The sequence below is a fragment of the Neoarius graeffei genome, chromosome 12, assembly GCF_027579695.1.
Source record: "Neoarius graeffei isolate fNeoGra1 chromosome 12, fNeoGra1.pri, whole genome shotgun sequence".
NCBI classification, from domain to species: Eukaryota; Metazoa; Chordata; class Actinopteri; order Siluriformes; family Ariidae; genus Neoarius; species Neoarius graeffei.
Genome location: NC_083580.1, coordinates 58,581,328 through 58,605,648, shown reverse-complemented (window position 1 = coordinate 58,605,648; position 24,321 = coordinate 58,581,328). Strand labels below are relative to the sequence as shown.

Here is a 24,321-nt window from a genome sequence, read left to right as displayed (position 1 = left end):
GGCCATTTTGAGCATTTAATCGACCCCACAAATGTGATGCTCCAGAAACTCAATCTGCTCAAAGGAAGGTCAGTTTTATAGCTTCTCTAAAGAGCTAAACTGTTTTCAGCTGTGCTAACATGATTGTACAAGGGTTTTCTAATCATCCATTAGCCTTCTGAGGCAATGAGCAAACACATTGTACCATTAGAACACTGGAGTGATAGTTGCTGGAAATGGGCCTCTATACACCTATGTAGATATTGCACCAAAAAACAGACATTTGTGGCCCTTTTCCACTACCCTTTTTCAGCTCACTTCAGCTCGCTTCAGCTCACTTCAGCCCGACACGGCTCGCGTTTCGACTACCAAAGAACAGCACGACTCGGCTCGCTTCAGCCCTGCTTAGCCCCTAAAACTCGCACGGTTTTGGAGTGGGGCTGAAGCGAGCCAAAGCGAGCCGAGTGAGGCTGGGGGCGTGAGGAGACACTCCCCTGTGCACTGATTGGTGAGGAGGAGTGCCCTCACATGCCCACACACGCCCCGCGAGCACGCTGGGATCTGTAAACACCGTAAACCCGGAAGAAGAATAATTACGAATTACGAGAATTTCTGGAGCCTTATGCGCCTCGCCTCATCTATACGCTCTTGCCAGTATCTGTTGGCGTTATCGGTGACAACAAGCCACAGCACCAAGACCAGCAACACTAACGACTCCATGTCCTCCATGTTTATTGTTTACTATCCGGGTCGTGAGACTACCGCTTAAAAGATCACTGATGTCACTGTTTGCGCCGCTTAACGACATCACATGACATCCACCCACTTTCGCTAACTCCACCCAATGTGTCCACCCGCTTCCAGCCAGCACGGTTCAGCACGGTTGTAGTCGAAATGCAACTCCAACAGCCCCGCTCAGCTCGACTCAGCCCAACTCAGCACGGCACGGCTCAGCCCAACTCAGCCGCGTTGGTAGTGGAAAAGCGGCATTAGTAGAATTTAGCTAGAATAGTCATTTACCACATTAGCAATGTATAGAGTGTATTTCTGATTAGTTTAAAGTGATCTTCATTGAAAAGAACAGTGCTTTTCTTTCAAAAATAAGGAAATTTCAAAGTGACCCCAAACTTTTGAACGGTCGTGTACATTATGCATGTGTTTCTTGTAATGATCTCTGGGCTCGTTTGGTTTTCCTGTTTTGTGTTGGCTCCTCCCACCTAGTCACCTAAGGCCTGTCTCTCCTGGTTCAGCCTCAGTTTGGCAGATATCAGACAGAGAGAGAGTAATGGATTAGTGGCAGCTGTCCTTTTTGAGCCTTCTTGGTTGGGGGGGTTTGCATTATTTTGTTTGCCTTTAAAGGAACAGTCCACCGTACTTCCATAATGAAATATGCTCTTATCTGAATTGAGACAAGCTGCTCCGTACCTCTCCGAGCTTTGCGCGACCTCCCAGTCAGTCAGACGCGCTGTCACTCCTGTTAGCAATGTAGCTAGGCTCAGTATGGCCAATGGTATTTTTTGGGGCTGTAGTTAGATGTGACCAAACTCTTCCACGTTTTTCCTGTTTACATAGGTTTATATGACCAGTGACATGAAACAAGTTCAGTTACACAAATTGAAACGTAGCGATTTTCTATGCTATGGAAAGTCCGCACTATAATGACAGGCGTACTAACACCTTCTGCGCGCTTCGACAACGCATTGATATCTGAGCTCTGTATCAATGCGCTGCCGAAGCACGCAGAAGGTGTTAGTACGCCTGTCATTATAGTGCGGACTTTCCATAGCATAGAAAATCGCTACGTTTCAATTTGTGTAACTGAACTTGTTTCATGTCACTGGTCATATAAACCTATGTAAACAGGAAAAACATGGAAGAGTTTGGTCGCATCTAAGTACAGCCCCAAAAAATACCATTGGCCATACTGAGCCTAGCTACATTGCTAACAGGAGTGACAGCACGTCTGACTGCGTCTGACTGACTGGGAGGTCGCGCAAAGCTCGGAGAGGTACGGAGCAGCTCGTCTCAATTCAGATAAAAGCATATTTCATTATGGAAGTACGGTGGACTGTTCCTTTAACTCTTTTTTCAGTTTAAGTTTTGTTTATTCCAATAAATCCTTGAGTTTTCTAATTTAAAGATGTACGTCCTCTTTTGTTACGGTCTTGAGCTGGGTCATAACAATATGCACAATTTATTTTATTGCCAAAAAAAAAAAGTTTAATTTGTAAAATGAAAGAACATAACCAAGTATTCATACTCAAGCTTACCAAAATGCTGCATAAAAAAATGGTTGCTTGGGTTAAACTATATTTTCCTCATCCAAGTATGAAACCTTTCACCAGTTGAGAGGTCTTTTACTAAACATAGCAAAAGTAGGGGAGACATAGGAGATAAATAGCACTACTGTTATTAATAGTCTGCTATTTTTATTATATTAATTGGTAACAGGATAGTGGATTACTTGAAACACTATAAAGGGCAGCATTTGGCCTGTGCACCACCTGTTAATAGGGTCGTGTTATGAGTCGTACTCCAAGATGCTTCTATTATGCCATGTTTACACTCTTCGTGGGGTTTAAGCTATTTGAAATGGCTACTTTGAACTTAGAACCGATATGAACCTGATTGTATTTTGTAATCAAGTTTGTTGATTTATCTTTTCATGTGTGGTTCAACTCCCAGTGCATGTGTGTGTATCCTGAACTATTGGTTGTTTCACAAATATCTCTCTTGTGTTCATGGAAGAGGACACAGACAATGAGACGGGGCAGGTTCTGCAAGGCATGGACTCCCTTCCTGCTATATTGAAACGCTTCGTCCGTGAGGACAACCGTTGGTTCCAGCAGCAACTGAGGGAATGGGAGGAGCAACTCCATCAGGCACCTCAGGATGAGACACGGGTTCCCATAACACAGGCTCCCACCAACAAAGAGGAGAGCACTTCAGAACCAGAGCACCCAAATCCAGAACCAGAGCACCCAAATCCAGAACCAGAGTGCCCAAATCCAGAACCAGAGTGCCCAAATCCAGAACCAGAGCACCCAAATCCAGAACCAGACCGCAAACACAGCCATGAGAAACCTGAAGAAGCAACCCCAGAGGCAGAGCAGGAGCCAGTCCAGGATTCAGAAGGTTAGCTACTTTTTCAGACGAGGTAACATAGCTGCTTGCAGCTCATCACATGACAGTGCTTCTACATTCCAGAGGCCACAACCAGCATGGGAGCTCTTGATTTGTCACCAGAGAGCAGTAAGGGGGTGAAGGAGGGTACTGAGGATGCCACCTCTCTCAGTCTGACCCACAGCCAGCTGGATGAGAGTCAGGTGAGCCAGTTAGTTGATCCTGTTTCGAAATAGTTCCCATAGACAGCCCTTGTAAACAGCATGTAGGTTACTGTATGAAGGAATTGTGTTTGGTTTGTTAACTCGACATCAGAACAAGTGATTTTGTGTGTTGTTTTCTAATTAAAGCTAAAATATAGGTGATGGATAAAATAGCAGAAATGTCAAGCTATAATATACAAGATATCACACACACACACACACACACACACAGTTTTGGCCAGAAGTTTACATACAGTGACATGAATGCCATCTTAGATATGAATGTAAAGGCAATATTTGGGCTTTCAGTAATTTCTTTGAACTGTTCTTTTTCTGTGGCAGAATGATTGTCCAGCATATAGCTTTAATTTTAAAAAAAAGCCACTAGAATTTGGTGCACAAGTTTTAACTTTCTTTTGATTTTCTGAAATCAACACAAGCTCCAAATTATACAGACAGGGTCAAAAGTTTACATACAGCACACCTAATATTTGGGTAAAATGTCTCTGTAAGATTCACCTTGACCAAACATTTTTGTTTACCATGAACAAGCTTCTGGCAGAATTCTAGTTGGATATTTCACGACTCTTCATGGTAGAATTGGTAGAGTTCAATTAAATTTGTGTTTTTCTTGGCATAGACTCGACTTGTAAGCACGGTCCATATATTTTCAATAGGGGTGAAATCAGGACTTGTTTTCAGCTTCATGTTAGCCTCCTTCATCCTCCACAAGCAGCTCTGATGCGTGTTTGGGTTCATTGTCCTGTTGTAACTCCCAAGTCACAAGTCATGTTCAAGTTTCTGATGGTTTATGCTGAAGAATTCTGAAGTAGTTCTCCTTCTTCATTATTCCATCCATTTTGTGCCAGTTCCACTGGCAGCAAAACAGTCCCAGAGCATGATGATCCCACCACCACCAGCTGGTACAGTGTCTGTCTGTACATGGTGGTCATTGTGGCCAAACAACTCAATCTTTGTCTCATCTGACCATACAGCTGTCCTCCAGAAGGCTTTTTCTTTGTCTGTGTGGTCAGCTTCAAACTTTAGTTAAGCTTGAAGGTGTCAGTTTTGGAGCAGGGGGTTATTTCTTGGATAGCAGCCTCTTAGTCCATGGTGATCTGAACTGTACACAGTGCTCCATCAGCTTCCGATTCATGGCAGGGCTGTGCCATGGTGGTTCCCAGGTTGTTCCTGACCATCCAAACCAAGTTCCTTTCAGCTGAGGATGACAGTTTGGGTTTTCTTGAGGCAAAGTGGCTTGGCAAAGTGACTACACCTCACAATAACTTGGATACAATTGTTTGAACTGATCTTGGAATTTGCAGTTGTTCAGAAATTGCTCCAAGAGACATTCTGGAGTTGTGTATATCTGCAATCATCTTTCTCAGATCTGCACTGAGCTCCTTGGACTTTCCCATTTTACTGTGTGTTGGTCAATTCAATGAGTGCTGTAAACAAAGCCTTTTTATGAAGGCACAGAGAAGCTACCAGCTGTAGTCAATCATGATCACTAACAGGAAGTTCAGAGGCCTCGGCCTTGGCAAGATAAGAGACATTTTGGAAGTTTCAGCACCTCTGAATTAATAATCTAAGTGAGCGTATGTAAATTTTTGACCCTGTATGTATAATTCTGACCCTGTGTTGATTTCAGAAAACCCAAAGAAAATGAAAACTTGGACATCAAATTCTAATTTTTTTTTTTTTTTTTTAATTAAAGCTATATGCTGTACAATCATTCTGCCATAGAAAAAGAACAGTTCAAAGAAATTACTGAAAGCCCAAATATTGCCATGATATTCATATTCAAGATGACATTCATGTCACTGTATGTAAACTTCTGACCACAACTGTATATACACACACCTGGACAGTTGAAGATTGGAAAAACATCATTTGGTCTTTTTCCAGTCTTCTACTTTCCAGCTTCAGTGAATCTCTGCCCAATCCAATGTAGCCTCAGATTCCTGTTCTTGCCTGATAGGAGTGGAACGTGATGTGGTCTTCTGCTGTCATAGCCCATCTGCCTCAAGGTTTGATGTTTTTGAGCATTCTGAGATGCTTTTCTGCTCACCATGGTTGTAAAGAGTGGTGTTTTTTGAGTTACTATGGCCTTCCTGTCAGCTCAAACCAGTCTGGCCATTCTCTGACCTCTCATCAACAAGGCATTTCCTCCTGCAGAACTGCCAATCGCAGAACTGCCACTCACTGAATGTCACTGAGATCACATTTTCCCCCCATTCTGATGCTTGATGTGAACATTAACCGAAGCTGTTGACCTTTATCTGCATGATTTTATGCATTACACTGCTGGCACGTGATTGGCTGATTGGGAAATTGCAGGAATACGCAGGTGCATCAAAACCAACATAAAAAAAATACACACATATTCTATCCACATTCACTGGATATGAGCAATCGTGCGCTCTGATTGGCTACTCTACTATTCGGCTATCAGCTCATATATCATGAGTAGAGAAAAAACAAAATGGCGGAGCAACAAAATATAGAATAAAAGTATTTGATGGTAAGAATGTATCTTTTTTTATTTTTCAAGAATTATCATCATAGAACTTTTCACAAATTGCTCCTGTAATTTCGCCAGTTTGTTTACATTCTAAGCGGAAATGATTTTGTCAGACGTTTTGTATCAAGTTTTTATTTATTGAATTTGCAAAAAATAGTGTTTTGTTTATCAAAATGCAGTGAATGTAGATAAAATAAAACAGTTATTCAACTCAGTCTCGTCGTGCATGGCTTATAGCCTACTCGGCTATCAGGTCATGTACGACTCGATTTCATGGAATAACTGTTAAATAATTGTTCATTCCAAATCACACATTTATAATGTCAGGTAGTAAATGTAGTCCAAGATTTTGTATAGCACTCCGCTGAAGAGAGATATTTGTAAACTAATGGTCAGATCTTCAATGTATTGAAAAAGGCACCATTCCACTTCATATTTGTACTTTTATATAAAAACCTAATAAAGTTAGTACAGGATTGTTTTACATGCAAGTTGGCGTTAATGTAGTCTGAATATATGACTCACTTTGAGGTCATTTTCCATCTTTATTTACGCCATTTGTAATCAGTAGTAGTGTATTCCATTCCCTTGGTAATCTCCCTAACACAATAAGAGGCATGCCTTAAACACACCACAACCTGCTGCAGCTAGTTTAAAACCACATGAGTCCTCATTTAAATGAAAGTCAAGGCTCATGACACTTCTATTAACATGCACTTGCATTCTGGGTCATTATCACTTCCACTTCTTTGGATTTTTTTTTTTTACAGAAGGTAGTAAAGTAAATACTTTAGGCTAAGTAGGCTGCTCGCCTTCAATCAAGCAAAGAACCGCTGTCATTAGTTTACAGGGCTAAGTGTTGATTCATGCTTCAGTCCAGAGAACAGGGTGTGACGTTAAATGAGTTTTGTCCAGCTGTTTCTTTTCTCAACACACCATTTTTGTGGTCAAGTCCTGACATCTAGTGGGGAGCCTTTGTGAGCTTTTGAATAGATGTGTGTATTTGAAATGGGATCTGTCTGGACCCAATAAAAGCTCACAGGAGCAGTCAGTGTTTACTTTAATGCTGGTGGGCAGATATGACGCTCCTGGGACAAATAAAAGGCCATGTTGAGCGCACTGGATGCACAATTGCTTGTGCAACATGCCGTGGTACATTTAGTGCATTCATTTGTTCGTTCATTAATACAGTAAATGCTTTATCCTGGTCTCATTCAGTGGTTTAAATGATCTTCTTCTTTCTTTTTTTTAAATTCAATTGAACCCACTAAGATCATTAAAAATACTCCAGGCAGATGCAAACAAAACTAACTGCAGAGAAGGGCAGGATTGGTCAGATTTCTTTTGGGAGTAGACAGGAGAGGGATTTCAAAAGTCCCACATCTACTTCATCTCCTTCAAGATGCCAGAACACATACTGCTTTTTATAGACTAAGATATAATATGTTTTGCCTGGAGCAGGTACTCAGACTAAATTGAGGCAGTGGAGGCTCAACAGTTAAGGCTCAGGGTTACTGATCAAAAGGTCAGGGGTTCCAGCACCGCCAAGCAGTCACTTTTGGGCACTTGAGCAAGGCTCTTAACCCTGTCTGTTCCAGGGGTAGCTTATCATGGCTGACCCTGCGTTCTGATCCCAGCTTACCATCAAGATATGTAAGGAAAGGAATTTCACTGTGCTGTAAAGTATATGTGACAAATAAAGGTTGCTAAATTAAACAAACACAGTTGCCATAAGCAGGTGTCAGTCATCAAACTGTTACTAAATTAAAACCTGAATTATGTCAGCGACTACTTGGCTTTAAGGAAACTACTGTGAAGAAATGTCCATATTTAGTCAAGCAAAGGATCAGCCCTGATGTGAAGACAGGGATCTACTGTAGCATGAATGAGCTGCCTAACACATTAATTAATACATTTCTTGTATTAATATACAACCCCAATTCCAAAAAAAGTTGGGACACTGTGTAAACTGTGAATAAAAGCAGAATGCAATAATTTGCAAATCATGGAAACCCTATATTTCATTGAAAATAGTACAAAGACACCATATCAAACGTTCATCATCATCTCATCATCTCTAGCCGCTTTATCCTGTTCTACAGGGTCGCAGGCAAGCTGGAGCCTATCCCAGCTGACTACGGGCGAAAGGCGGGGTACACCCTGGACAAGTCGCCAGGTCATCACAGGGCTGACACATAGACACAGACAACCATTCACACTCACATTCACACCTACGGTCAATTTAGAGTCACCAGTTAACCTAACCTGCATGTCTTTGGACTGGGGGGGAAACCGGAGCACCCGGAGGAAACCCACGCGGACACGGGGAGAACATGCAAACTCCACACAGAAAGGCCCTCGCCGGCCACGGGGCTCGAACCCGGACCTTCTTGCTGTGAGGCGACAGCGCTAACCACTACGCCACCGTGCCGCCCCATATCAAATGTTGAAACTGAGGAATTTTTATTGTTTTTTAAAAACTATATGCTCATTTTGAATTTGATGTCAGCAGTATGTTCCAGAAAAGCTGGGACAGGGGCAACAAAAAACTTCCTTCTCGCCGCCTTCTCTGGGCCCAAGCTCTTTTACAATGGACTGAGGCGAAGTAGAAAATTGTCCCGAGGTCTGCCTGATCAAAAGTAGAAATTCTGTTTAGAAATCATGGACACAATGTCATCCAGGTTAAAGAGGAGAGGACCCATCCGGCTTGTTATCAGTGCACAGTTAAAAAGTATCTGTGATGTTATGAGGATGCATTAGTGCACATAACATGGGTAGCTTTTACGTCTGGGAAGGCATCATGAATGCTGAATGATATATACATGTTTCAGAGCAATATGCTGCCATCCAGACAAAATCTCTCTTTTTTTTTTTTCAGGGAAGGTCTTCCTTTTTTCAGCAAGACAATGCCAAACCGCTTTCTGCACATATTAAAACTGTATGGCTCCGTAGTAAAAGAGTCCAGGTGCTAAATTGGCCTGCTTGCAGTCCAGCCCTGTCTCCTATTTAAAACATTTGGCGCATTATGAAGTGCAAAATATGACAAATGAGACCCTGAACTGTTGAGCAACTGAAATTGTATATCAGGCAAGAATGGGACAACATTTCTCTTTCAAAACTACAGCAATTGGTCTCCTCAGTTCCCAAACGTTTACAGAGTGTTGTTAAAAGTAGAGGTGATGCAACACAGTGGTAAACATGCCCCTGTCCCAACTTTTTTGAAATGTGTCGCTGACATCAAATTCAAAATGAGCAAATAGTTTTCAAAAAACAATAAAATTTCTCAGTTTCAACATTTGATATGGTGTCTTTGTACTATTTTCAGTGAAATATAGGGTTTCCATAATTTGCAAAAATTATCCCACTCTGTTTTCATTTACAGTTTACACAGCATCCCAACTTTTTTGGAATTGGGGTAGTAGCTGCCAGAGTGCTGCCAGCTTGTGTATGTACTGTAAACTTGTTTTAAAATGACATTCGGAAAAACTCTTAATAATTTATTTGTCAGTGCTGTATACCAGTACTTTTATGTTCAGTCATAGTATCATGGTTAAGACATTAGACTTGTGATCAGTTCAAATCCCAGAATGCCAGTCCCCTACTGCTGGGCCCTTGAGCAAGGCCCATAACTCTCATCTGCTCAGTTCTTTACATTGTTCAAATAAGGGCATCTGCCAAATGCCTTAAATGTAAAAAAATAAAAATAAAAATTACCAATTGACAAAGAAAACTAGTCTTCTTTGTGCAACTTGATCAGTTCACAACTGGCTCATTAAGTGAAGCACTTGTTAGACCGTGGAACTAACATGTTAAAATAGTGCTAAGAGAAATCTTTTGTAAATTATTTTGCCACCAATTTTATAGTATCCCTCTATCTCTTCTCAAAATTCTTCTAAAACATGAACTGTAGCATACAGGTCTAATAAAAGATGCACCATCACATCACGTCATCTTTTCCTCTGCCAGTGAACACTTGTGGGACTCCCCAGGATTCTGTATTCTGAAATACAACAAAGTAGAAATGCCTTGAAGATTAATTTGACTTATATGGGGCGGCACGGTGGTGTAGTAGTTAGCACTGTCGTCTCACAGCAAGAAGGTTCTGGGTTCGAGCCCAGTGGCCAACATGGGCCTTTCTGTGTGGAGTTTGCATGTTATCCCCGTGTCTGCGTGGGTTTCCTCCAGGTGGTCCGGTTTCCCCCACAGTCCAAAGACATGCAGTTAGGTTAACTGGCAACTCTAAAATCACCACCATGGGTGAATGTGTGTGTGTGTGAGTGCGCAGAAAGGAACTGGCCACCCTACTGCTGCAATTCTGGCCAAGTCAACCAAACATGGTTCACCTTGGGTTTGACAGTGACGACATGATCGAGACATACAAAGTATATCTACATATTGTCTCATATAATGTAGAAACACTGGTTTGATCAGCAGTAATATGCCATGAAATACCTTTCTGATATATCTCCTTCTCAGAGTCCTGTATCAACATCTCAAAAGGATGAGGAGACGGTGAAAGAAGAAAGTGAGATAATTAATCAGACTGTAAATGAGCAGACAGAAACAGAAGCAGCATCAGACCCACAAGCTGAGACTGAAGAGGCTGAAGCACAGGCTGCATCAGCAGAGGACAGCCAAGCCGAGGCCAGACAACCGGAGAATGAGGTGTCAGAGGTCGAGATCCCGAATGTGGGCAAGATCCTGGTGCTTTCTGATGCAGACGGATATAACGAGGAGGTAATGGTACTGAGCAGCTACAAAAAAAACAAAAAAAACATTCCTATGATGGTGAAATGTCATATACAGTTAGGTCCATAAATATTTGGACAGAGACAACTTTTCTAATTTTGGTTCTGTATATTACCACAATGAATTTTGAACAAAACAATTCAGATGCAGTTGAAGTTCAGACTTTCAGCTTTAATTCAGTGGGTTGAACAAAATTATTGCATAAAAATGTGAGGAACTAAAGCATTTTTAAACACAATCCCTTCATTTCAGGGGCTCAAAAGTAATTGGACAAATTAAATAACTGTAAATAAAATGTTCATTTCTAATACTTGGTTGAAAACCCTTTGTTGGCAATGACTGCCTGAAGTCTTGACCTCATGGACATCAACAGACGCTGCGTTTCCTCCTTTTTAATGCTCTGCCAGGCCTTTACTGCAGCAGTTTTCAGTTGCTGCTTGTCTGTGGGCCTTTCTGTCTGAAGTTTAGTCTTTAACAAGTGAAATGCATGCTCAATTGGGTTGAGATCAGGTGACTGACTTGGCCATTCAAGAATATTCCACTTCTTTGCTTTTATAAACTCCTGGGTTGCTTTGGCTTTATGTTTTGGGTCATTGTCCATCTGTATTATGAAACACCGACCAATCAGTTTGGTTGGATTTGAGCACACAGTATGTTTCCTAATACCTCAGAATTCATCCGGCTGCTTCTGTCCTGTCTCACATCATCAATAAACACTAGTGACCCAGTGCCACTGGCAGCCATGCATGCCCAAGCCATCACACTGCCTCCGCCGTGTTTTACAGATGATGTGGTATGCTTTGGATCATGAGCTGTACCATGCCTTCGCCATACTTTTTTCTTTCCATCATTCTGGTAGAGGTTGATCTTGGTTTCATCTGTCCAAAGAATGTTCTTCCAGAATAGTGCTGGCTTTTTTAGATGTTTTTTAGCAAAGTCCAATCTAGCCTTTTTATTCTTGAGCCTTATGAGTGGCTTGCACCATGCAGTGAACCCTCTGTATTTACTTTCATGCAGTCTTCTCTTTATGGTAGATTTGGATATTGATACACCTACCTCCTGGAGAGTGTTGTTCACTTGGTTGGCTGTTGTGAAGGGGTTTCTCTTCACCATGGAAATTATTCTGCGATCATCCACCACTGTTGTCTTCTGTGGGCGTCCAGGCCTTTTTGCATTGATGAGTTCACCAGTGCTTTCTTTCTTTCTCAGGATGTACCAAACTGTAGATTTTGCCACTCCTAATATTGTAGCAATTTCTCGGATGGGTTTTTTTCTGTTTTCGCAGCTTAAGGATGGCTTGTTTCACCTGCATGGAGAGCTCCTTTGACTGCATGTTTTCTTCACAGCAAAATCTTCCAAATGCAAGCACCACACCTCAAATCAACTCCAGGCCTTTTATCTGCTTAATTGAGAATGACATAATGAAGGAATTTCCCGCACCTGCCCATGAAATAGCCTTTGAGTCAATTGTCCAATTACTTTTGGTCCCTTTAAAAACAGGGCGGCACATGTTAAGGAGCTGAAACTCTTAAACCCTTCATCCAATTTTAATGTGGATACCCTCAAATGTAAGCTGAAGTCTGGACTTTATGTCCATGTCCATTATACTCGTATAACTATAACTTGATTATGTTTCAGTAAACAGGTAAAAAAACAAAATTTGTGTCAGTGTCCAAATATATATGGACCTAACTGTATTTATCAAGGAAAATCCACCCTGAATGATTTGCATAATCAATAATGTTCTCATAATTAACAATGAATAATAATAATAATAATAATAATAATAATAATTATTATTATTATTATTATTATTATTATTATTATTATTAAATAATAAGCTTAATTAATATTTTATCAGTTAAGTAGTTTTATTGATATTATATATTGATTATAATATTTATTTTTATCTATTTAATATATAAATTATGTAATTAATAATTAATGTGATTAATATAAAATTATAATAATTATTATTATCATTATGTCATCATAATTACCATGTGAACTTCAGTGGCATCCAAGGTTTATTTTATTATTACTATATTATTCTAGATTATTTTTTTAGTTTCAGTTAACATTTTGATGTAACCTGACATTGACAGGGTTCCTACATTACCCATAATGCTACTCAACTGCCTGCTGATAGTGGTGCCAGTGAGATTTAGCCTTGATCTCTCCTAAAGTCATTTGGGCAACAACAGACAACATGACTATAACATTAACAGTCCTAACATAAAGTCAGCTTCGTTGATGTTATAAACTGTTCATTGATGGAAACTTGAGTGCAAAACTGTTCATGACAACTGCAGTCGTAAAGTTAGCAAGTCAACTGTAGTCCTCAGCCATAAAAGCATTACTGTAAGAGTCCAGAGCGTCTTCCAAGCGTGACTTTCAACTGTCCACATGGGGCCGTCCTCTACAGGAGCGATGCGATGAGACTCCAACCAGACGCAGGGCATCAGGATGGATCAGGCAGGTCCGAGGAGCAGAAGAGGTCAGCATCTCGATCTCAGGACCGACATGTAACTCAGAGGGAGAGATTTTTTTTGGGGTGGTGGGGGGGGGGGGGGAACACAGGTTGTTAGATATGCCCAATGCCACCTGAATAAGTAAGAACATTATACATTTTGCACTGAGTCAACATGTTTGGTAAGTTTCAGGATGGGTTAGGAGGTTTCCTCTAAGGCACTGCCTAATAATGTTTCCTGATGTACTTCCTGTTTTGTTTTGTTTTTACTGTACAGATGATGCTTACCCCGGCCATGCAGGGTGTGATCCTAGCCATAGCCAAAGCCAGACAAGTCTTTGACAAGGACGGTCCTGAAGCAGGGCTTATCAAGGTAGTGCATGTTCAAGTCTTACACTTTAAACACTACTGCTGTAATTGCCTTTAGCACTAAGACTAGCCACACTAACCACAGTTTTTGTGTTCTGTACATTGATACACACATTACAGACCTAGACAGCAGAGCTGTAAAATAATCAGGTGTCTATCGATGTAATTTAAACCTGTCCATAAAAACTGAATCAGTAACACAAATTTGAAAAAAGTACACAGCGCTTTTGCAATAACACTCAGTTCAAGTGTGGTGGCTAAACAGTTCATATGTAAGTATCAATGTAAAATTGACTCAGATTGTAAGAATTAGGGCTGTTTTTAAGATTTAAAAATGTACAGTCATTATATGCCATCCTTGTGCAGTAAATAGTTATGTATCCTCTGTAGAAAATTCTGTCCTCTATATTAAAGGTAGACTGCCTTTCAGATTTTTCAAGTTTAGGTCATAAAAAGAATTTTCTCTCACACCCAATTATTTTTGTTTAGTGGACTGAAAGCTACTGAATTCGAATCACAGACTTCCAATTTTATTAGTTGGGTTTTTTTTAAATAGAACAATGAATGAAAGTAGGGCCACGTGACCCTAAATTCTCCGCTATTTTTTCTTACTTCACCATGACCCAATTCAAGATACTACATCATGCATCACATGGTGGGCTTTTCCCGTTCATGCAAGGCAGTGTGGGATACAAATTTGAAACAGTAGAGAAAAATGGAGGATGTGAGTGTGAGAATCAGGGGTTAAATTGGGCCGGGGCTGTCCGGGGCTGAGCCCCGGCACATAAGCTCGGAGCGGATGGCATATGATCACGCACACATCAAAAGCAACAAACCCTTTTCACGATTTTCAGTTCTGAATAATTAAATATCGTTTTATTAATCAATAAACTCATGACTTTTATGAGATAGATCATAGTTTTCCTGATAACAAGACGACCTGTCAAAGCTATTTAGAACAGAACTTGCGATCAGAGATTCTGGTTTCTGGAACACTGCGTGGGTTGCCAATTCCGCTTTTTATAAGCGACTTTGGGGTTTCTTTTTTTGTGAGCTCGCTTTAAAAAAAAATCAGAAGTCGAGGTTTGCGGGTTTTTGGGCTTGTGTTTCAGCGTTGTGACTTGTTTATAATTTTCTCCGTACACCGTCTCCCCTTTTACCTGCATACGAACATAATCATCATCATATTTTTTATTATTAAAAACAAAATATCAAATAATACTGAAGAGGGGAAAAAATAATACTGATCTAAATATGTTGTGTTTTTATTTTTAGACAGTATGTGTTTAGCAAAACACATACTGTCTAAAAATAAAAACACAACATATTTAGATCAGTATTATTTTTTCCCCTCTTCAGTATTATTTGATATTTTGTTTTTAATAATAAAAATATGATAATGATTATGTTCACTGTATTGTTAATATTATTAGTGTTTTATTATTTATTGTTAATATTTAATTTAATGTTAATTTATTATTATTTATTGTTAATATTATTAGTGTATTATTAGTGTAATTATTATTGTTATTATTATGTATTCAATTATTTATTTGGCGTGTGGTGCTTTTTGTATTGTCTAGAACATACATAAGATGAGCATATTATAGCAGCAAAATAGAAGCACAATCATTTGAATGCAGCAAAAGTTTTGCTGCATTCAAATGATTGTGCTTCTATTTTGTTGCTATAATATGCTCATCTTATGAATGTTCTAGACAATACAAAAAGCACCACATGCCAAATAAATAATTGAATACATAATAATAACAATAATAATAAATGCTTCCAATGTTATAGTGTTGTTTGTATTTGGTTGCATTCACTGCATGAATATATTTGATTGACAATTTGACTGACAGTGTTTTGGCATATTTAACATTTATCCTCCAAAATAAATCAACTGTTTTGGTTTAAGATTGTGCAAGCCTTCAAATTTTCTTACTGAACATTTCTCCTTCACATTTTTCACCTGTAGGCATGTGACAAGATTTAACATGATATTGCTCAACCTACCTCTGTAAAGTCAGCTAACAACTTATTAAAATGCACCAGAATTCAGCAAATAACATGTATGATAATAAAAAACTTCTGGGGGAGGACCCCCAGACCCCCCACTAATCATTTCCTTCAAACCAATGTACAACAACCTGTACAATCTGTTACGTTGGCCAACCAATCTACATTCAAACTGCCATAATGTGTAGGGGGGCACTACAAGACACACATAGGCCTACAACACACAGATAAGGTGTATATCTCTGTGCAATATGATATGGTTATCAAATTAGAGGGTTATTTTCCAAAAAGTATATTGGGGCAGGGCGGCGGGGGCAGGGGCGGGTACGAGGCAGAGCCCCCCCACATAACCAATCCCAATTTAACCCCTGGTGAGAATGAAACGTGAAAGACCGACTACAGTAATGGAAAGCGAGAAGAAAAGACGTTATGTTGCGAAGGAAAGAAACGCAGGACCAAACTAATAAATATCGGCGCTCAGCAAGCACCTCGGTGTGATCAGCTGTTCGTTTAGCGACAGAATGATGGAACTGTCAGTGCACGGTCAAAGGTAAACCTGTAGATGCCAGTAATGCAACACTGTGGATGCCATCTGCTGTAAAACCCAAAAGAAGAAGAAGAAGGTAAACCTGCGCATGTGTACACGAACTTCCTCTGTCTGCTTGACTGTGCGAAGCGAGCAATTTCATGCACATTATTTGCTAGAGAAGCCCCTCAAATGAAATAACTTCCCAGTCATAGAATAGCCTGGGTTTGGGGTTTTTTGAGATATTACAGAAATGAACAAATATCACAATGACCAAATTTCAAAGGGAACCAAATTTCACCGATTTTATGAAATCGAAAGGCCGTCTAACTTTAAATAAAAACTTTAAAGCTAACATTTAAAAATTATTTTTAAAAATAATTTTTAGTCAATAAGTTTATGAGGGACTTATTTCCATGAAGTATGCATCCCTGGAGTGCTGACTTAAGTACGCTGCAAAGACTGGCATATCTTGAATATATTCAAATGGTTCTAATATTTCTTATTATAAGATTGCAATGAACCAAATACGAGATTATTAAACCGATTTTAAGGCAATTTTACTCATTTAAAGCTTTCTTCTATTGGCAGATAATTTTGCTTCTTTCAAGAAATAAGTGCTTAAAATTGGCAAAATTATCTGCCAATAGAAGACTATTTCAAGCTTGAAGTTAGATAGACAGATAGACAAAGGAAGAAAGTATACAAATGGGTTTAATAATCTTAGCTTTGGTTTATGGTAATCTTATATTAGGAAGTAGTATAAATAAGGAGGCGATTATAGGAAATCGTGCGTGCTGATTGGTCGAGAAATTCGGATTATTTCTCGATAATCACCTCAAGTGACTCGGCAAAATGGCGGCCAATCGCTTCATCATCGTAAGTGAAGAAGAATTAGAAATTATGGAAGAAAATGCTGTTCCTAAAAGCACTAAAGATGCTACGATGTTTGGTTTCAAACTATTCAAAGGTAAGGTGGAATTGTGATTTATTTTATCGATTTCAAAACAAAGTATTTTATGTGAGTTGGCCAAGATAAGTGACACAAGTCTGCGCGCATTACATTTGCATGCTGCTTTTGAAGTTTGGAATAAATTATTTTTAATAAAAAAATTTAAATAATCACCTGTGTATTTATACTGAAACAATTATCCGCCTAAGGCACATTGGTGAATAATAACCTTGACTTCGTCTCTTATTATTCACCGATATTCACTTTGCCTTGTATTGTTAAATACGAGATATGGACTATATTCACGATATTGTCACTTGCTAAGATGTATTTTTTGCAGTGGTAGTACATGCTCTGTTACCTATCTAGGGCGCTTATACTGTAAGTACGTGCACTTTTGAATAAAAGTTTTTGAACACGTGTTGTTTAATGTTTTATTACAGTTTACCCACTATTGGAAGTTAAATAAGAAAGAAAATTAAACAAGTGTTTACTTTTGCATTCATTGTCCACTTTCAGAATCTAATGTGACTCTAAATGAGTGCTTATTTAGATTTCCTAATACTACATTTAATTAATCTGAACCCAGGTTCTGCAGTTTAACCGAAAGTGTTAAAAGATTTTGACTGGCAGTCTGTGTGGTTCCTGAATGAATAATTTGACATGGTTTTCCATCAGGCATTTCATGAAGAGTACTCCAGACTGTACGAGATGTCTCAGGAGGAGATCACCCCCCAGCAGGACCCTCGGCTCCAGCATGTCTTGATCTATCTCTTCCAGAACAAAGCACCTGACCGGATCATTGAGAGAACTCTGCTGGAGCAGTTCGGTGACCGAAACTTGAGCTTTGATGAGAGGTATTCTGTCTTTTTGCCTTTTTTCCATTGAATTGGATGGTGTTTTGTTTACATACAACAACAATGATATATTCAGTGGTTATTCCTTTACCTTTACGAAACTTAGTACACCTTAATTATACTCTTGTTGCACAAAATCATGTGTGGTAATGGATGTTTGTGTCTTTAACCATTTACCAAAATTGTTCATATGAATTTGGTGTTTGTGTCATCCACTGGAATTTTATTTTACTTACTTTAGGTCTATCAGTATCATGAGGGAGGCCAGAGCCAAACTTCGGCTCATCAAACCAGAAGACATGGACATGGAGGAGTACTTGGTAAAATCACTAACCAGCCTTTATTTTACTTTATTTTTTATATTTAGCAGATGCTGTGATAAAATGTTTGGAATTCATTCATTTAGTGGTCATTCATCATGGAGGTTTTTTTTTTTTTAAATAAGCATGCTGGCGGCACGGTGGTGTAGTGGTTAGCGCTGTCGCCTCACAGCAAGAAGGTCCAGGTTCGAGCCCCGTGGCCGGCGAGGGCCTTTCTGTGGGGAGTTTGCATGTTCTCCCCGTGTCCATGTGGGTTTCCTCCGGGTGCTCCGGTTTCCCCCACAGTCCAAAGACATGCAGGTTAGGTTAACTGGTGACTCTAAATTGACCGTAGGTGTGAATGTGAGTGTGAATGGTTGTCTGTGTCTATGGTGGGGTTTACATTAGACCGTATCAGCGGCTCATCAGATTAACGTTTTTAAAACGATTAGTGTGCACACAGCAACGCCAATACACGATTCGCGTGCACACAGCAACGCCAATACACGGATACGCTCGGCTCCGCAGGCATCCTGCGCTCCAAATCACTCCGCCCTGAACAGCGAGTGCCCTCTGGAGGGTGCGCACTCCGGCCCTGCGCAGCTCACAGAGCGCGCGAGTGGAGCGCACAAGCAGTGATTTGGGACTGAGCCACTGTGTGTGTGATCTCAGTGCATGTCGGGCATGCGCGTCACTTACCACTTGCAAGTTGAAGGATGGCAAGCCTAAAGACAATCATAACTACACAATGGGCAGTATTTGCAGTATTTTCATACTTTTATACTCTTTAATGAAAGGTGATACAAGGCGGAAGTCCGCGCCGTTTTTCAGCAGTCGCGTCACATGACCAACACCAGCGAATCAGGAAGGTGGATGTCACAGTGACGTTGTCCAATGACGACGCCAGCTAGAGCTCAGCACAGCGTATCCGCGTATTCTCAATGTTTACACAGCACCGGACCAGACACGATCTGGATTGAATACGTGGACCCTGGCGGATTCCAGTTTCCCGGCGTTTCCAGGCGTTTTAATGTAAACGGACAGTGCATCCGCGAAGAAAACGAGACAGATACGGTCTAATGTAAACTTGGCCTATGTGTCAGCCCTGTGATGACCTGGCGACTTGTCCAGGGTGTACCCCGCCTTTCGCCCGTAGTCAGCTGGAATAGGCTCCTGCGACCCTGTAGAACAGGATAAAGCGGCGAGAGATAATGAGATGAGATGAGATAAGCATGCTACTCTAACAGTTAGGAAAATATTCTGCCAATAAATGAAGTAAACTCAAACACTTTTTAATAAGATTACACTTGTAAACAAAAACCCAGCTGTCATCAGTAATCAGGAACAGGAATCAGAATTGTAGCTACACTGAAACCTACATCTGCAGAAAAGCTAAGAGATATGCAGCTATGATATAGGCTAACTGACACGTTACTGCTGAGATATGCTAGCATCGATAACAGAGCAGATGTCTTACTGGGAGAGTCACAGTAAACATGTCACCTATATGTAAACAGTATGCTGTGTAGAAGTCTGTCACCCAATTAGTCTGTCTTAAGCTAAGGTACAAAACTACCACAAACTACTATGAGGTTATCCTTCTCAGGGTGCTAACAAAAATTAGCATTATTGTAGAGCGAGTGAACAAGAAAATACTGTATATTCATAAGCAAATGTGTATATTCTGATGTTTTAGCATTAAACATTGCTCCTGAATAATTTTTAAAAAGAGAAAAATTAATAATTTCCAGTCATAACAGACAGGCTAACCTAAAGATTGTCACAACGCTCACCTCAAGCTCAAACAGTGACAAATACATCATCTTATTTACAACCATGGTGCTGCTGAGTTCTCGATGGTGGCTTCAAAGATCAGTTAAGCAAGTAGGTGAATCATAAATATCAATAATGATGACATTGTGCTGAAATAAGGAAACGGTCACTACTGTAGCCCAGTGGTGTATAAGAAACTACAGGTTACAGCATTCTATTATGGACTCAGATTGTAAGACTTTTTGGCAATGTGCAACTGCATGGCTCCATAGTAAGAGTCCAGGTGCTAAACTGGCCTGCCTGCAGTCCAGACCTGTCTTCAACTGAAAGCATTAGGCGAATTATGAAGCGAAAAATACGGCAAAGTTGACCTTGAACTGTTCAGCAACTGAAATTGTATGTCAGGCAGGAATTGGAAAACATTTCACTTTCAGAACTACAGAAATTAGTCTCATCAGTTCCCAAACATTTACAAAGTATCTTTAAAAGGTGAGGTGATGCAACATGGTGGTAAACATAGCTCTGTCCCAACATTTTTGAAACATGTCGCTGGCACTAAATTCAAAATGAGCATGTATTTTTAAAAAAAAATACGTTTTTCAGTTTCAATATTTAATATCTTGTCTTTGTACTATTTTCAAGGAAATATAGGGTTTCCATGATCTGCAAATCATTGCATTCTGTTTTTATTTGCGTTTAACACAGTGTCCCAACTTTTTTGGAATTGGGGTTGTACAATATATTGATTTTTCTTGAAGCAGAAGAAGTTAGTATTTCATGGTTTATCACCTGGAAAATATGTTAACTGCCATACATTATCTTCTCTCCTATTAGCAATGGCATGACGACTACAGCATGTTCAAGACGGTATTTGCCTACCTGCTGACAGGACTTGAGCAATACCAAAATGGAAAGTATGGAAAGTAATTGAGGGTTCTTTTTCTTTCACTGATGAATATTCTGACTATATTACACTCATCGTTGTCATATTTGTCTTCTAAAGAATTCGAGAAGCGTTGATTTATCTTGCACATGCTTACCAAGACAATGCAGCCCTGCTTAAGGGCGGGGAAAAGAGAGGAGTGGACCACAATCTGATCGCACTTTACAGGAGAAAATGTCTGAAGGTAATGTATAAATGTTTTTATATTAGCAGTGAGCAATACAGAAAAATATATCACAATACTTAGACATTTTCATGATATATGATCTCTCTTGTGATATTTAATTGTGCTAGCAAAGTGCCAGGAAAACAGATGTGCAGTATTTAAAAATCCTGTGAACTAATTTCAGTGATATTATTATCTATGTGCTTGACTGAATATCTACAAAAATGTATTTTGTAAAAAAAAAAGAAGAAGAAGAATGTGGGGAAATCAGGTTGATATGAATGTACTCATTTTTACAATTTTTTTTTGTATAGTAACAACTTATACAGTACATGGCAGATGCTCAACATAATATTTTATTTTTCCAAGTGTTTAATTACTTCACCTGTGACGGAGTAAGCAGGGCGAGGTATTGTAATCAGTGCGGTTTGTTTATGTGTTTGTCTGTTAACAATCTAGTTACCTCGCCCGCGATGGAGTAAGCAGGTCGAGGTATTGCAATCAGTGCGGTTTGTTTGTTTGTGTGTCTGTTAGCAATCTAGCGTCTAGACGGTTGCACCGATTGACTTCAGATTTTCAGGGTAGGTGGGCAATGGTCCGTAGATTACCTGATTAAATTTTGAGGGGTAATCAGGTCAAGGTGAAGGTCAAGGTCACTGGAAAGGTCAACCTTTCGGTCAAAATAATATTTTCCATTATAATTCAAAAATGGTTGCCGATAGAGAGGTGTTTACTTTTATGAGCATATAGGAACTCCCATATGGTCTTTCATTTAGCACCATGATCTTTGACCTTGAGTGACCCTGAAAGGTCAAACTCAAGGTCATGGATTTTCAGAGGGCTGTAACTTGAAAATGGTTGATGGTAGACAGATATTTACCATTATCAGCTTATAGGAAGTGCCATATGGGCTTTCATTTGGCACCATGCTCTTTGACCTTGAAAGGTCAAACTGAACGTCACGGGTTTTCAAAGGGCTATAACTTTAAAATGGTTCATGATAGCCAGATGTTTACCATTATCAACATATAAGAAGTGCCATATGGACTTTCAGTTGCCGCCATGACCTTTGACCTTGAATGACTTTGAAATGTCACACTCAAGGTCATGGATTTTCATAGGACTAGAACCTGACAGCTGATGATTGAGAAATATTACCATTATCAACATATAGGTATAAAATAAGTGCTGCCGGGCGAGGTTTGTTTTGCCTGGCAACACTTGTTGGACTTGTGATTATGGCAATGGAGTTTATTTGTTTAACTTGAAAACACCCAAGTACTTTATTCCTTAATTGGGTGGTGTGTTTATTTGCAAGTTATTGTTACACTCACCGGCCACTTTAATAAGAACTCGTTCTTGATTCTAAGATTCCAGTTCTTGGCTGGCAGGAGTGGAACCCAATGTGGTTTTCTGCTGTTGCATGCGGAAATGCTTTTCTGCTCACCATGGTTGTAAAGAGTTTCTATGAGTTACTATATATCCTTCCTGGCAGCTCGAACCAATCTGTCCATTTTCCTCTGACCTCTCTTATCAACAAGGCGTTTCTACCCACAGAATTGTCGCTCACTCAATATTTTTTGTTTTTCTCACCATTCTGTGTAAACTTCTAAAGACTGTTGTGTGTGAAAACCCCAGGAGATCAGCAGTTTCTGAAATACTCAACCCAGTCCATCTGGCGCCAACACCCACGCCACAGATCACAATTTTTCCCATTCTGATGTTTGAAGTGAACATTAATTGAAGCTCTTGATTTGTATCTGCATGATTTCATGCATTGTGCTGCTGTCAAAGAATTGGCTGATTAGATAACTGTATAAAACAGCAGGAGTATGGATATGCCTAATAAAGTGGTCAGCGAGTGTATATGCCACACCCAGTCTGATACTGATCCAGCATTATAAGCATATTATCCTTAATTCTTATTTTAACTGTGGTTGAAATAACTTGCAGGAGCTGAATCAGAATGCAGTAACGCTGTTTAAAAGCGGAGAAGAGAGCGATGTAGAGGAGGGCATGATCATCATGAACGACTGTGTCATCCCCTGTATGCACCTTATGGTCAGAGACAGCATCACACAGGAGGACATGGATGCTATTGAAGCAATCAGGAGTCACTGGTGCTCTTATCTGGGACAGGATATGGACGGTGAGGCTTGCATATGCGACCCCTGATACATAACATCTACAGTAAATAAAGCAAGGTCGTTTGAGAAGTATTAACCTTTGATTAGCTGGTGCTCTGGAAGATCATATGATGATGCTTAAAGGCGTTGTGGTGGTACAATAGATAAACATCAAAGTCATATTTGATAATGCAAAAGGAAGGGAAAATTAAACCACTGATAAAAATGGAGAATTACATTATTTGAATTATTATTATCTGATAAGACGATTATAATCGTACAGTGTAACACTGACTTATGTCAGTAAATTCTGTGTCTTTGTTCTCTGTATGACAGAGTTCCAGCAGGAGAAGCTGAGCGAGTTCTTGCCGAGGGTTCTGGACTGCTCGGCTGAGAGGGTGGTGCTGAAAGAGCCACCCAAAGTAAGAAAGTCACCCCATGACTTGTGCAGCCGCCTGGCCGCCGTCATGGAGTCCATCCACAGCACGTCAGTCGTCACTGTGAAGTGAGCACACACAGGGGAGGTGACATCATGCTGACATCATGGTAATATGCCACCATTTAGCCCCTGAATCCTGCTAAATGGTCAACCACTGAGTTTCAATTGTTGTTGCACTGAATATAGAGCTGTGTCACTTTTTATACATATTTTAACTCGCATTGGTCGACCTGGACACTTCACTGCATAGTCTAGCATTTGCAGAACTTTTGTTTGGTTGATCTCAGGAAAGATCAATTGGATTTTATCTTGTTTCACAGAATCCATTTTCATCATGAAGGCTGGGTATTTAGGGGAGAATATGTGATACTTTGACTTTTCACATGTACCATAGAATGACGTTGTGAAATGAACCCACAGTAACCATAGTCACGTTGTTTCAGATTGCTCTACTGGTTTTCCACTCCTCTGTTTCTTCCCTCTAAGCCTGTCCTGACCCTCAATAAACTTTCTCTCACTTTGTTGTACTCTGCCACTGGACTTCTGTCTTTCTTACTGTTGTATTTTTACCTCACCCAGGACAGGATCCACCAGGGGGCGAAGTATTGTTTTTGGTGGGGTTTCTTTGTCTTTTTGTTAGCAACATTACAGGAAAATGGCTGGACCAACCTGCATGAAACTTTTAGGATAGATGGGCATTGGTCTCAAATAGAACCTCCAACATTTTGAGGGTCATCCAGTCTAGATCAAGGTCACCAAAAAGCAGAGGTGGACAGTAACGAAGTACATTTACTTGAGTACTGT

The 24,321-nt window shown here is 40.0% G+C and overlaps 1 protein-coding gene across 1 annotated transcript in view; it reads left to right on the top strand.

Moving 5' to 3' along the window:
- Positions 1 to 24,049, top strand: part of usp28 (ubiquitin specific peptidase 28) — a 62,766-nt gene extending 38,717 nt beyond the window's left edge. Inside the window, exons 17-26 of the mRNA XM_060936132.1 lie at positions 2,728 to 3,114; positions 3,187 to 3,305; positions 10,306 to 10,566; positions 13,326 to 13,421; positions 17,593 to 17,771; positions 18,013 to 18,091; positions 20,678 to 20,757; positions 20,847 to 20,970; positions 22,906 to 23,101; positions 23,415 to 24,049. Of these exons, the coding sequence (XP_060792115.1) occupies positions 2,728 to 3,114; positions 3,187 to 3,305; positions 10,306 to 10,566; positions 13,326 to 13,421; positions 17,593 to 17,771; positions 18,013 to 18,091; positions 20,678 to 20,757; positions 20,847 to 20,970; positions 22,906 to 23,101; positions 23,415 to 23,587 (1,694 nt within the window). The 3' untranslated portion in view covers positions 23,588 to 24,049. The remainder of the gene's footprint in view (positions 1 to 2,727; positions 3,115 to 3,186; positions 3,306 to 10,305; positions 10,567 to 13,325; positions 13,422 to 17,592; positions 17,772 to 18,012; positions 18,092 to 20,677; positions 20,758 to 20,846; positions 20,971 to 22,905; positions 23,102 to 23,414) is intronic.
- Positions 24,050 to 24,321: the final 272 nt, after the last annotated feature.